Here is a 15727-nt window from a genome sequence, read left to right as displayed (position 1 = left end):
GGTTTGCACAACAACAGATTACCTAACCACTCTTGGATTTGCCATCTAAGTAAGCACGCCTAGAAATTCTCAACCCTTACAAAAAGCTGCATGTTCTGTTCTGTCAGAAAGGGAATGGATTTGCAATGCTAGTTTGTACCATCCAGAGTGTGACACAAAAAACCAACTGCATCAGCACTTCTGGTGATGAAGTCTTGATGCAAGTTTCTGAAAAGTACCTCCAATCTCACCAAGTGACAGAGAACAAATTTAAATTGCTGTCAGTTTGACATGTCTTGAACTATAAATGTTGATATAACTTGCAGGCAAATCTCCTTAGGCCCTGTAAGGTCCTCTGCAATGGAACATTTCCATGAAATCTTCTGATGGTTTCTCATAGGGAACCGTTTTGGTAAGTAGCCATTTCTAAGAAGCAGTGCTTATGAATTAAGTATTCCAACCATCACATTTTAGTTATTAATTCTTTACCTTGCCAGCATAATGTATGATACAGAAGTCAGCTTTGTCTTTCAGCTGTTTTGGCTTCTGAAATTTGGGGTGGGTGCCTTGTTCTTGAACAACTTTTTCCACAAAGCTTTTGTCTGTTGCTTTTGGAAACCAGCACTCTTCATCCAGCAGGGCCAGTATACCAGGAGGCCCAGCCTTAAAGAAGGGAAACATCAAAACATTATTAACTACACAACTGCAACAATAATTAGCACCTTTAAATGGCTAGAGGAGAAAAGAAAGGATACCTAAGCCTGATCCACATCACATTCACCTCTTGTGTGGTATCAGTTAAACTATTTCCATTGTACTGGAAATTGTTAATAGTTCTTCAATATCCTTATCTAAATCCTGACCATTTTAATGAGAAAGTCTCTTCTGTGACATTTGTCTAGATTGTTTTTTGGGAAAAAATATTTTTTAATAGAAGAAATATTATTATGCAGTTCTCTAAATATATTCAGGTGTCTAAATGCAAAAGGCCATAGCAGAAAGTTTCACAAACTAGTCCTTACTACTGGAATATCTACTATGAAATTTGGAAATTCTCAGGTTTCATTAGAGCAGAATGAAAGCAACAGAGATTCACAGCTTCTCATCACATCTGTAGTTAAGCAAGGAAGTTCACATCACTTATGGCAAGCTGCACGTACATCTAGCACCATGCAGACCCACACAAGTGAGGACAACTTAGTGAGAGGAAATAGATTAGATCTATTTTCATGCAGTGTTTCCTACAGAACTGATACTAACAGCCTTATTGGTGACACACTTTCAGACAAAGAAGAAACTGTTTGCTACTGCTTCTAATCACATTAGAGTGTCAGGAGAAGATTACAAAAGCTAGAGGGCCAGTTTCCAATCTACAGGCAGAGGTGATGTCCTCAGTGACAAAATCAGTGCAGCCATTTCCCGGTCGACAGTAAAACAATGAACTTACCGGCTTCTCTATGAGGTCAATGCAGGGCTGCAGATCCAGGCCAAAGTCAATGAAATTCCACTCTATGCCCTCCCTCTGGTACTCCTCTTGCTCCAGAATGAACATGGTGTGGTTAAAGAGCTGCTGCAACTTTTCATTTGTGTAGTTAATACACAGCTGCTCAAAGGAGTTCAGCTAATGAAGAAAAAGGTAGAAAGATGTTTGAGCAATTGCTGTGAAGACACAACCACTGTTCTCTTAGCACAAAAGATCATCTCTGCAGTTCAGGAATCTAAGCTAGAGTGGGGCAGACAGTCCACTGTCAATAACCCCTTTGGATATGAACTGCCTGTTCTGTCACGTGTCACTGCACATTGCTGCAATCCCTAGGGAAGTTCATACACATTGGTTCTCAGACTTTGCAAAAGAATGTTTAGCTGTAAACAGCAGCAGAATTACAGCAGCTACTTAACCCGGGAACAGAAAGGACTCTAGTTTTCTCACAAATGGAGAGCCAGCAAGTCCTCTTCATAGGAAGAAGCAGCAACAGAAGCCTGAAGACGAATTTCTAAAAGCCTGTGGACTGGAAAGTCCCATTTTAATCCTTATATAAAATCAGAGCAGTGAAAGTGAGGGAAATTTCTTCAGAATTTCCCAATTTCTTCAAACAGTAAGGATAAGGTTAATAACCCACAGTGCATTTTTACATTTGACCACACAAAACATAACACAGCTTCTAAAGACAGTGGTCCTGTTCTACTTCCTGCACATTTCAATAATTCTTAACTATGTTATTTCTGTTCCTCTCCTTTCCATGAGATCCAGCAACCATGGAGCCAAAGGTACACCTATCAGAGGGGGAAGGAAACAAAAATACCTCACAAAACCCAACCAATAAAAAAAAACCCCAAACCCCAACTTTTCTGTGTTTCAAGTTTTCTATTTCATGAATAAATTGGTCCAATTCATTTTGCAGCAGTTCATGAGCTAGACCCAGCGTAGCATAACTCAGGTTGACAGGAGATGCTTGGCTGGGATAATGGGAGGATACTTCTTTTCTGATGGCAGTCTGTGGCTGCTTCAGACTATAATGCAAACCACATCCTAAAATTATTTCATAGAATCCTGTAACAGTTTGGCCTAACAGCTCACTGTCATCTAGAGAAGGAGCTCCCATTTCCCCTCTCTCCCTCAACTTTCCTTCAGTTCTTCCTCTTCTACACTTATCTTGCATGAGATTTGATGCTGATTCCCCCTTTTTGTGGGCTTCACATCCTTTCCAAGAGTGTGTTATTTTCCGGTTGTAAAGTTATCTCCTTCAGCGGTCTTTGCTCCACTTTAAACTGTGCTGAGTGCAAGGACCTGACATCTCCTTACCTCAAAAATCTCAAAGCCAGCAATGTCAAGGATTCCAATGAAGGATGCACCCTGTCTCTTGGTCTTATCCAAAGCCTTGTTGATGCGCATAACCAGCCACCGGAACATCCGCTCGTAAGTGGCTTTAGCCAGTGCTTCAATGGCAAAATCAGCCTAAATAGCAAACATAAACATCAGGAGTTGCATGACAAACCAAAGAAAGGCATAGTTTACACTATTTCAGGATCTAGGAGCACAAATGTATTCTGAGATTTTTCTCTCCACCACGAAATTCACTGAACAAGGCTTATTTCAGTTTATTCCCAATCAAAAGTAGATGGCATAGTGATACTCCATATACAAGAGCAAAGAATTTGTCTCTATATTAGTATGTCAAAACCAAATTTCAAGATCCTGCCTGCTGGAGAAAACAAGAGCTGGTATTAAAGAAAGAAAAACTATGCCCAGTCACTTCCAAAGACATGGTGTATTTCATAGGCCCAAAGATATGGATTTAAATTCTTTTTGTAACTTTGGATTTGTGAAGCCCAATCCCTCCCTGTGACTACCCTACCCGTGTTTGACACAAATACTATGTGTAGTAAGAAAATAAACATCAAAAGCAGCATGGAAAGGCAACCTGCAACTTTTTCCAGACTTCAATCTCTTACCAATCCCTTCCATGTTACAGGGGCATGTTTCTTTATTCAGAGGATAATGCTGTGTTCATAAAGAAGTCAGGCAATGAGTAAGCACAGGGGTTTGCTCCATTCAAGCAGGCCACTAGCTCCTAGGTCAGGTTTCATTTACAGCATGACCAGTCAAGAGCATTACAAAATTTCCAATCAATTTCAAGGGTGAGCTGCAAATTCTTCTATCTTAATAGCTGACCTACTCAAAAATAGTGCTTCCTGTACTGCACCAACTTGAAAATGTCAGCCTTGCACACCACATTGAAACTACTAAGTCCCCAAGGACAGCCAGTCACCAAAATTAGGGGACTTGTGTTCCCTCTGGTTTTTTTCTCAGATAAGTGCTAAGGGACAAGGGTGAATTCTATCTTTATACACATTACACGAGCAAGCAATATATTATGCTAGAAGCAATATATTATGCTACAATATTCATCAGGTGTGCTTGCCATACATTGCAATCATAAAGATGGTTAGTAAACACTACAGAAACCTCTGATACATTCGTTAGCTGTGCAGCAGTAAGAGTAGAGACCAAAGTACTTGTTTACTTTTTGAGAATGCCTACCTGCTCTTTGGTCTGAGCTTTCTGGACATAATCTCGCCCAACTTTGATGCGAGGAGTCAGGATGCCTCTAGTGAAATCTGTCACGTTGATACCCAAAAGGTGAGCCACCTTCTGAGCAGCTAAAGATGGTAGGAGGAAACAAAAAGATTCATATTATTCTGTTTTTTTCGTAGAAAGCAAGAAAAAAAGGAAAACATTCTGGGAACTGTCTTTAGAAAAATCAGGAAACAGCTGACAAAAAACATTAAACGAAGAACAGGTTGCTGAGACAAAGTATCTTCCTAACCAAAAAAAGTCCAAAAAACCCCTCTTGCAACCAATACTACAGCTTATTGAGTTTCTCCAGAAGCCACTAGAGTACATTTGAAGCAATAGCCTCATACTACTAAGTCATAATACAGAAGCTTCAGAAAGGTCACTGTCCGTAACCAATTTAAAAATACATCAGATAATGGATTTCTTAATCAAGCTAATTGTTCTGTCTTCATCTACTGATCAGTCTTTGAGGCAACTCTCTATTTCAGATTTGAGACCCAAAACCCAAATGATTTACTCTCCTCCCTAAAATGGCATTTAGACCATATTTTTAAGAATAACAGCCAAAAAACCCCATTTAGAGATAAAGTAGCAACCTTTGCACTTCTGCAGTACATCTACAATGAAGGTCTGAGTTAAGTCTTCCAACAAATAGTCTTCTATCACATGAATAATGGCACTGTTTACACATTCAACAATGGGCAGTGCAATTAAAATAGGTACACATGCTTTATACCCACCATAAAACTATCCACCACCTTAACTCTTACAGTTACCAGACTACCTACATAGGCAGCAAAGAACATTCCTTAAAATCTGATAATATAGGTTTGAAGGAGCAATTACTGTAGCTCCTTTAAAACACACACTCCACATATTCCAGTAGAGTAATCTTTTTCATCTGTTCATCACGTGTACTTCCTGCCTAGCCCTGACACAGGAACAGTGCCACATTCCTGCCCATGGGTGGCTGCAAACACACGCCTGGCACAACAGTGTGTATTTGTACAGAGCACAGCAGCTCCTCTGACAAATAATTCACCTTATGGAAAAACAGGACTCCAGCACTCCATACATACTGTAATACACTCTCCCACTTGCAAGAACTTCCTGTAGGCTTTTTTCCTGCACTTTTCTTTGGTGTGGGAGAAGAGATTGGTTACCTGTATTGTCTGGCATAGAGGCTTGGTCTGTATTACGCTCCTTCTTGAAGACTATGTTGCCAAGTTGAAGAACACCTGAGATAACCTTCAGCAGACCTTTTAAAATAATAGTAATAATAATAGCTTAGTGTCAGACATCACCAAAAGCCTTGATATGACCCACTTACCTTTCCTGACATGGTTAAGAGACCCACCTCAGCATCCTAAAAATCCTTCTGAAATTTGGGAGAAAATACCACTGGCTACTCCTCTAAATAACTCCCATTCAGGACAAAGGACTTGCCTTGTCATTCCTATGCAAGACTAAACAGCCCAGAAATTTACCCATTCTCAACATCACTATAAAACAGTTAGAGACAGGACTGAGGGTAAAGTGCCACCTACAACATCTGTATTTTTTAATAAAACACTTGTTCTCTGCTTGAGAATCAAAACTCAATGAATTTGATACTCAATTTTCCTCAACAGTTGTTGTTGAACAAAGGAAAGAGACAGTTAAGAGTACACCCCAATTAAAGATTTTGTTTCTTTAACCCTGAAACACTTTCAATTTCCTGCCCAAGACGTGTAGTCCTTACAGACACACATTATAATGTACAGAAGGCAGCAGGATGTGGGCGAAAGTGCCTGTACTGTAACTATTACTAATTATATGCTGAAGCACCCCACCCCATTGCTAATGATATATTCATACTCTTCAAACGATGCATGTCAAAAAAGCACCATCAGATGCCAAGACAGGGAAGACAACTTCAATTCAATTTTCATCATGTATCAGTCAAAGCTCATTGCATAGTAAGGTCCAGTTGCCTTGAGCAAAGCAAACTGTCAGTCACTTGAAAGTGGATCTCATAACAAAGATTTTTTTGTCCCCCAACTTCTACCTGTTTATGCCGATTTTGGCATACACAGCATGGATTTATAGTAGGCCGGATTGTAAAGAGCAGTACCTATGGCACAGGTACATATTCCCTACAAACACAAGAGCTGCAGCCTGCAGCAGAGGAGGTGGTGACCTCAAAGCACAACAGATGCTTGCTTGCTTCAGTGAAGAAAGTAACAGTCTTAACTTTAGAAGACCACATACATTTTGAAAGTGAGACTTTGCAGAACACTGATTCCCAACCAGTGAGGCAGATCATGAATGAGAGAGCACAGAGCTCTGGTGAATACGTATCACTGCGCTTTGTGCTGGCTGCGTGCAATTCTATTTTCACTGTCATGCTACTGTGCTCCCAGTATCAGACAATATTAATTTCTGATCAGCAGTTCAGTGTTAAGCTGGAAAGAAAGGCACTACGACCAGCCCATTCTCAAAGGACTAATCCAGCAGTGGTTGGATCAGGTACTTTAGAGCCACTGCTAAGGGATAGGGGGAGCACACAAGCCATGCACTGCATAGGAGAATGAGGGGATTCTTTTATCTGGGATGTGTTTTTCATAAATTGAGTATACCAGCCTCAGAGTGGGAACAAAAACAGCAAGGAGAACCATGTTTTTATTAGCTGCTTGACTTCTAAAGTTAACTGTATAAACTGAAACTGTGCTGGTAGATCCTGAGGTGGGTCACTCCAAAGCCACTCAATTTTGTTACACTTGGGGCAGGGGACACAAGCAAAACAAAACCAAGAAAAACCCTAAACAAAAAGCTAACAAATCCAACCAAAACAAAAAAAGAACATCAGAACAAAACAGCTCAAGAGCCATGGCCTGTTCCCTCTTTTATTCCTTGCATATTCATACCTATCTGCTCTTCATCTGGGATGCCCATGATCTTCATTGCCTCCATGGTCTCCTGAAACATGTCTTTGTCTTGCTGACCCGGGATCGTAACGTGCCCATTGGAAAGGAAGCGGTATTTGTTGTAAGGCTCCAGCAGCAGATCATCTTAGGAAAGAATTGACAAAGAAGTTGCTATGGTTTTTTTTTAACAGACAACAAGCTACCACCAATACCAAATTTCTGACTTGCATACACTACCAGGTCCTGGATGAATCTGGGGTTAAGGCCAGTTTTACTTCAGGTTGAATATTTAATGTATTTTAGATAAACACAGAGTTCTTCTGTGTTATTTCCTGCTATTCCTTCCTCTGGACTACACCACCAAAGCAGTGTCACTCATCATTACACCCTAAATCTGCAAAAAGCAGGGATTAACTTGAAAGTATAATTGCCTTTAATTTCAGATACCTCGCTTGTTTCAAGTCAGATAAAAGTTCATATATTAACTCTTGAAACAGTAGCAGCTATGAGAAAGTCCTCTCCCTTTGTCATTCCTGCAGAGCAATTTGCAGCTCTTGCACAACACAGACCCAGATTACCAGGCTGAGGTATTAAAGCAAGGTGTGCTGGGATCCCAGACTGCTAGAGCTTCTTAGAGGCTTGCAGATTTGCTCCCCTCAGTTACATGCCGAGTACATCACAGCAGGACCATTCCTGCACCAGAATGGTTTACATCATGCAAGACTAGACTAAACATGGGACAGTGATTTAGATAAGGAAGGGCGTAGAGTCATTGCTGGCAAGGAGACAAGTGCAGGAAGGAACCAGAGAAGCAAGTTTTCAGGAACTGAGAAGTGCAGGGGGAGGGCAGATGGAAGTGGAGGAGAGCTGACCATATCTAAAAGGCAGAGAGAAGGAGCTGTGAAGAACAGGTCCTAGTCTACAGGTCCTAGTTCTGAACCCCCTGTTGTTGTAGTTATGGGACTCCCTCATCACAACACAATCATACTTACTCTTCAAATGCTCCCCTGCCCCAGAGAGCAGGTAGTAGAAGATGTGGAAGGTTCTCTCCTCTTTGGCCTGGCGAATTGCACGTGACTTCTCCAGCAGATCTTCAGAAAGTCAAGGCATGTGACAGGACATACAAATCACTTCCTATTCCACGGTAGGAAAAAAAACTACCTGATGTTCTCCTCATGCCAACTGACAGGGGTATTGACTTAGCAATCATTATCAGTCAACAACCCACCAAGCTTCTGGTCTCAGTTCTGCCAGCCTGTGAATGATGACCATGGTAAGAGAGACTTAACTGGTAAGAAACAAAAAAATAGTGGCCATCAATCCCCACTTGTCTTGGACAGAAGTGAGAATGACTTATGAAATTCCACACCTATTCATATTACTGCAGTTTATGCTTGCATTTCATCTCTCAGGATTAGAATTCATTCATTCATTCTGAAAAGATCTGCACCATGATCACAAAAGGTCACAAAACACTATTATGAGGAAACAGAAGACTACGACAATGATCTTGATAGCAGAAATTTAGAGCGTTTCCAACCGCTTTCTCAACCTAAGTCAGTTGTGAAGAGACTGCTAGGTACCATTCCTGTCACCTCTAGAGCCTTGAACTTCTCCTTTCAAGGGGTTACAGAAAGGATACAGGTCTCAATATTGGCTCCAACAATGTAGCCGTTGACATCAAAGTTGATTCTGATAAATTTGCCCTAAGAGGAAGACAACAGCATTAAAATTAGTATTCATTCTATCTGGTAACAGCAGTAAACAACAGAAGTAAACCATCTCTTTTTAATCCAGGAAAGGAAACTTGGAACAGGTCAGGCAGGTTTTAGGCAAAGCATAAGGTCAGCCAATAGGCAATGGCTGCTGATCACAACAGCAATTTAACAAAAAAAGACACCAAGCACTTCCAGGCACTTCTGTCATTGTGACAGCCTACAACTTACACTCAGTGTTTCAACCTAGATTTCTCACAACCAGGGTCCCTTCAATTTCACATGTTGCACACTACCTTGACAGTTCCACCTCTTTCAGTGTTAGCTTCAACTATTTTTATTTAGCTCCAGCTCCCCCACCTGCCTCTCAGATGTTGCCCATTGCTCTCCAAAGCAAGCACAGTAAGGACCAGTATTTGCTCTCCAAGATAAAACTGACTGTAATGATTACAATAAAAATCAGCACAGATGATCCTGGCACAGGGTCTGGTCTCTTCATTCTAGAGACCTAAAAGATCTTTTCTGGATAATTCACTGAATGAAATCAACTTCCCAGATTAATTTAAAGGAAGTCACTCAGTTATTCTATCCCTGACAGCAATATCCCAAAATCAGAATACTCTGGGAAGTGTAAAATACACTTTTGATGCACTTTTTGAATATACTCATGACATAATAATACTCACAAATCTTGAGGAGTTGTCATTTTTTACTGTCTTGGCATTTCCAAAGGCCTCCAGGATGGGATTAGCCTGGAGCAACTGTCTCTCCAGTTCTCCCTAGAGAGAAATCCAAAATTAATAGGTAGTGGTTCACTGCATTAACCTTGGGTCAAACCAGCGCTGCAGTTTCAATTCACACTAGTTTGGCATCTGCTGTAGAGAAGCCACATTAAACCTTAGGAGATGATCACTTAAACCTTCAAAGGAGACTCATTAGTTATCTGGGTTAAACAGAAACATTCATAAATATGCCTTGTTCCCTTCCTCCCAGTGCTGTCTTTCTGTTAACAGAAGCCCTTCAAAGTCACTTGGCTGTAACATCCCGCCGACTTCCCAGGGAGAAAGTGAAACACCATACCACCATCCAAGACCAGGCCCTCATCGCAGAAGTGTACTGCCACAGAGGCTGGAAGAGTGAGGTAAATCCTATCTTGCTACTTAAAGACAGCTCTGAACACTGCTACTAGTAGGTTAAGAAGTTAGTCTGAAAAGGTCTAATGCTTTTTAAAAACCAAACACAAAACCAAAAGCTTGCACTTTTCTAAGAGTCTACACCTTATAAAGTACAAACAAGCAAAAATCTCCTTTGTAAGGAGGCACACACCAAAAAGAGAATTAGTGGTATCCCACCAACTGCATGATTGCTTGCATTCTGCTGCCATATCCACACACTCCTCCCCTCAAGGAGCACAAAATGCTGGAACTGTAGAAAAAGAAATTCAGAACTTTCATCCCTGCCCAGTACTAGACCACTGCAGCATATACAACTTTCCCTGCAGGCTCTAGATGTATTCCTGGTTGTTCTTAAAAATTATTTGTCCTCTGTGCTAAAAGCATGGAGTTCTCTATATTTCAAGATCAACTAAAAAGCTTCTGGAGACACAAAATTACAGTTTAGATTAATGTTTCTCTTTTTAGCAGTTATCAGTAAGTACTCAAGACTGCCTGTGCAAAACAGATGGAAATGAAGTTTGATTTGTGAGAACTGGAATTTATGGGGAAACTATTTAAGGTTACTTCTAAAGGAAAATTGTTCCCATTTGTTCTCAAAGACAGATTAGTTCTTACACAGTGTCTCTAAAAATACAGACAATAAAAAAAAGAGAAAGATATATGAGAAAGCGTACAATGAACAGTTCTTCTAGAAGTCTTTTTTTTTTGACTTCCACAATCACTTCACTTCACACTTGTCAAGTGCAAGGCCAAACAAGACCCCCAGCCCTGGTGGAACTGCGCATACACAGAAGGGGTAGCTGCTGCAAACACCTTCATTCACCATCAAGTATGTATAACAAGGGGCTTAGCCCTGGGAAGGCAACCTGAGCTGGGACTTCATCTCTCTCACAACAGACCCAGCATCTGACATTCCAAGGAAAAAAACCTTGAAACTAGGGTTCAGTCCTGGAAACTGTGTGTTAGTCTCATTTCCCCTTGTGTTCTGCCACATGCACTTAGGTTGGAATGCTCCTCCCTCACACTATTTGTCTTCCCCATCCTGCAGTGACGTCCTAGGCCTCTGCTTCTAACTGCAGTTCGTTACTATTCAAGTGGGAGATGACAGCAACACAAAAAAAACCAACTATGGAACAAGGAGGGAAGAGAAATCAGGCTTTGACATCAAATCTATTTTAATTATTTGTCTAAAAGTAAACCAAGGCCATACTTAGCTACACAAAGACTGGAGGTTTATGGAAATCCCTATAATAGACCCTACTGTTACTTACTACCTCAGGAAAAAGTGCCATTCATTTCAAGTAGGTGTTGGTAAATTGTAGTCTAGAGGTGATTACGTCCCTTTAAACACCAAGGTAGCAATATGCATAGAGAATGCCAGCCTGGCCTCACAACAATATGAAGCTCTGGGGAAAGGAAAATGCTGAAGAGTTGGTCAAATTACCTGAGTTTTCCTGACTTGCCTCAGCACCAGGACACAGTGGGAAAACCCAAGTTCTCAGCGTGCCACAGTAACAGCACACAAGACTAAGTGTCTGCAATTACTGTACCCATTCCCCACTGCACACTGTCTTTTTAAAAGGCAAATCCATTACATTCAAAATTTTTAAAAAGTTTTTGGGTGGAGCTTGTTGGGGATTTTTTTACCTTAAATTTTGATGGTCACCTTTCACTAATGGAAGATATTTCATTCTTATTATACAATGGGTAATTTTGCAAAGTTGTCCATCACAAGCTTTCTAGAAATCCTAAGGTTCCTATCATTAAGATGGTACCAATTTCCTGGCACCTGTAATTGCAACTCCTTGACCTGAAACAAATTTGTTTAACACTTGGCACGCATTTGAAGTATGTGCAATATTCCTGATGAAAATAGAAGCAGAAAAACCACTGGGTCTGTTAGCCTGTGGTTGGGCAGTTCCCAAAACTCTTCAGTATGCTCTCTTTCTACTGCTCTGAAATTACAACACCAATTTAAATCATTTCAGCAACACCAATTTCAAATAAAGTCCTTGACATCTACCTTGTACTCTGAGTTTTTTGCATCTCATACACTTTTTGGAATGTTTCCAAGCAAGATAAAAGTTTTGCCAGCCATTTTTACTTCAGAAAGTATGGAGAAAGGCATCCAGAAATCAAATCTACCTTTAACAGCATGCAATTAAAAAAAAATATGGGGGAGGGCACTTGGGTTGTTTGTCTGGATTGTTGGAGTTCGTTGTTTTGTTTTTTGCACTTCAGGGATTTGCTTTCGTATTTTTCTCTGCAGTCATGTGAGAGATTATCAAATAACTAAATCCCAACACCAGTGGCTGGATGGGGAAAGGAGAAATATCATCAGTAACCTAACTTTTGTTACAAATATTTAAATATTAGCTACTATTACTCATGAATTTCCAATTAGCTGCAAACATTCACATCTTGAAAAAACATTACATGATTTAAGAAGATGGTAGAGAAGCTGAGATTAAACATGGGAAAATATGGATTTCAACTTCCATAAATAAAAGTTTCAATAAATGAAAAAAAAAGTTTCTAGAATTAGATTCAGTACACCCCCTAAGGAGTCTTAGTGTGCTTGGAAGTCACACCATGCAGCTAGAAGCTTATTTAGCTGAATAGAATAATGCGCTGGGAATGGTGGAATGCACCACTACCTCCAAAACCAGTGAGCTGGAGTTAAAGAATAGGCTTTATAAAACCAATTCTGCCCTGATTCTTGGAAAAACACTGGTTTACATCCAAAAGTTCATGGTAAAGAAAGTACCACTACTTTCTATAATATCCTTGGTTAAGTTCTTTGCCTAGTCTTGCCGCATAAAGGTTCAACACTATCATATACTAACTAAAGACAAAAATCTGCCATGACCAGTATACCTGAGATCCTCAAAAAATTAAACATATTCATCATCATAAGCTCTTATACTCTGGTTCCAAGTTTGCTCTGTAAAGAAGTATTGCAGAGAGCACTCATTGCTGATTAACATTCAGAAGCTCCAGCTCTAAATCCCCTCTGGTAAGGTCAGCTTAGCCACAAAATGTGAGCTGCAGGACTTTTTGGAAAAAACCAAAACTTAGGGAAAAAAAATTAAGTATCAAACCTGGGCAAATCACCAACCAGCCCAACTTAGGACTGTTTTATTCTCCTAAGCAGATTGCCTGTCCTGCTTTGGTGGTTCAAATTTTACTCATGGACAAGCAGTGGAAGAATACTTAACTCAACCCCATGATTCTATTTTCCGCACTTAAAAAAAGAAAAAAGGAGAATGTTTCTAAATACAGCTACTGACAGACCATGGAAAAAGCCTTCTAATGTCTGAAATTTTGGCACATAGAATGGGTTTTTTTTCGGTTGGATTCCAGAAGTTAGTTACTATTATGTGCAGGCACACACACAGTGTGCCTGCATGCAGAAATGCCTTCTTATTTATATACTCTATATGCATTAGACATGCCTACACATTAAGCTACTATAGGAAAACTCTTATGCAGAGATGCAGTGGACACACCTGGCTTTCATAATGAAATTTCCAACGTGTTCAGATCTGGCTAACAAGCCCACAGCCCTGAAATACCCTGGCTAAATACTTAACTACATTTGGTCTTAGAAGGAACACCACACACTGTATGCTTAAGATTCTAGGAAAGCCTTGTCCAGTCCTATTGCCCTGGAGGAATACTTCTAAAATGGTATGTATCTGGGAAAATCCTGCAAGAAAAACCTTAAAGGCAAACTGGTATTGAGCACAGAACACAAGTATTCTTGAAATCTCTACAGTCTCCAACTGAACATCCTTACAAAAAGATTACTGTGTACCACACACAAAAAAAAAAAAAATTGTGAATTGTCTATGGATTTGCTTTAGCTGCAGAAAGTGATTATTGGTGTGGAGTGAAAAGCTGCTCAAAAAAATCACACAATGGGACAGAAAACGCATTCCTGGTGCAGAACGTGCAGTAAACGTGCAGCTCACCTACGAGGATACAACTGAAGAATTCGGCAATAGTCCATCGGGGGAGAGGGAGGGGAAAAAAATATAAGTGAGACATCTTTAAAGTCCTCCCACCATCATCACCACCCTCCTCTCATGTGCTGCTAACACTTGGCTGTTTTCCCCCCTTTTAATGTTTTCCTACAATTTCTAAGTTTTCGGCTGACGTCCACTAGCCTATCATTGTATTCTCCAGTTTTGAGGCAGTACATGCAATGGCCAGACCTAATCTATAACGGTACAGAAGAAAGGAGACAACTCCTCCACAGAAGGATCAGTTTTAAGGATCAGTTGCCTAGACTGGTTATAAGCAACACATCCACATGAAAGGATCAGTACAGGTGATGCTTCACTTGTAGCAGCGCTTGCCCATGCACTTGCCCACGAATCCAAGGGGTTGTGGATGAGTTCATGCCTGCTGTAGCTCCACCGAATTCAAAGGAGTTATGACTTTGGACAGTGTTCCCTGACTTGCAATTTTTGACAGATTTACTGTTTCATAGTTCACTGACCTCCTCAATCCCCTGATAGATGGTATCATCTAAGCTTCTACTGAGCAATACGTCTTTTACCAACATCAGCCAGTATATATTTAGTGTCCAAAGTCAGCAGAGCAATAAAGCATCACTAAACCTAGGTCTTACCTGGTCTTTTTTGGACTTGTGCGAGGAAGCAACATGAGCCAGATACTGAATGACCTTCTTGGTGTTCTCTGTTTTACCAGCTCCTGATTCACCTCTGCGAAGAAAATCTGCAAGTTATTCACAAACAAGATGTATGGGGACATTATCATATTTCTAATCCCAAGAGGGCTACAGACACTCTAACTGCATTCTGGCCATTGCAGCACCTCCCTTAAAACCAAGGAAAAAAAAAGATGGGCTGCAGCTGGATTGCAATATGGAAGGCCATAAAGAGCTATGCCTTCTAGTCACTTGGATACGAAGACTGTCACGTGGCTGAGGAATAACTTGGAGGCTGCTGTAGAGGTTGGGGTGAAAGGTGATGAAGTAAATCTTTCAAATGGAAGCCTCCTGACTGCTAGAAGGAACATACCAATTCCTTAAGCATGGCTGAGGGCAAATCAACTGTACTGTGTCTAGAAGACAAACTGCTGTATCAAGAGTATCTGTTACTCTATCAGCCTCATCAGTATGCACGGACTTAAACATAACAGCTGCATCAAATCTGAAGGATCACTCCAAGCCTTTTTAACTGGCAAAGCTGTATTTCTTTAGTAGTTTGAGTACAGCGGCTGTTGCAAAGCCACCCTTCCTCCACTTTTTACAAAAATTATTTTGCAGAAGGAATTATATACTGGAGGAACTGTAGTGGGACTTTCCATGACTCTCCTTATTACCTGATTTTGTAATTCCACTACCAGCACTTAAAATTAAGAGAGTCCTTCCACAAAGAATGTAAAAACACAAACTGTGACATGCAGACAAGCTGACAATTGGAAATACTCACGTGCAAAGGATGGACTGATCCTCTCGATCTAGGAAAAAATTTTAAAAGAGTAGTCAGACTAGGACTCTAAATTTCTCTGACAGAATGAAATCAATACTGAAGACAAAACCATGAACTAGTAAACACTGGCAAGTATCTTCAGAAACATAGCCAGGTAACCCCTTCTCTGGCAAAAGACACCACCTCACACCATAGGCCAAAGTATAATGGCACCATAGCAATTTAGTTTTCTTCATCCAGAAAGAATATTATTTGCATTACAATTTTTCTACAAACACTGCAGAAGTCTCCTACTGAACATTTCTTTACAACACAGATGCAGTGTGATGTGCATCTATTTGTTCCTTCAGCCCCTATTACAGTGGGCTCATACTAACTTACAGAAGTCATCGGCGGAGCAGTGAAAATGGAA

General features: G+C 40.5%; 1 protein-coding gene across 1 annotated transcript in view; it reads right to left on the bottom strand.

Annotated features, from left to right (window-relative positions):
• The window catches only part of MYH9 (myosin heavy chain 9), a 69643-nt gene that overhangs the window by 23055 nt on the left and 30861 nt on the right, over nt 1-15727 (bottom strand). Inside the window, exons 4-14 of the mRNA XM_039570512.1 lie at nt 15316-15343; nt 14490-14583; nt 9365-9457; nt 8606-8669; nt 7956-8054; nt 6964-7107; nt 5221-5316; nt 4022-4140; nt 2783-2935; nt 1427-1600; nt 469-642 (exon numbers count right to left, since the gene is read on the bottom strand). Of these exons, the coding sequence (XP_039426446.1) occupies nt 469-642; nt 1427-1600; nt 2783-2935; nt 4022-4140; nt 5221-5316; nt 6964-7107; nt 7956-8054; nt 8606-8669; nt 9365-9457; nt 14490-14583; nt 15316-15343 (1238 nt within the window). The remainder of the gene's footprint in view (nt 1-468; nt 643-1426; nt 1601-2782; nt 2936-4021; nt 4141-5220; nt 5317-6963; nt 7108-7955; nt 8055-8605; nt 8670-9364; nt 9458-14489; nt 14584-15315; nt 15344-15727) is intronic.

Source organism: Corvus cornix, chromosome 1A (genome assembly GCF_000738735.6).
Source record: "Corvus cornix cornix isolate S_Up_H32 chromosome 1A, ASM73873v5, whole genome shotgun sequence".
Taxonomy (NCBI): Eukaryota; Metazoa; Chordata; class Aves; order Passeriformes; family Corvidae; genus Corvus; species Corvus cornix.
This window is presented reverse-complemented; position numbering and strand designations above follow the sequence as displayed.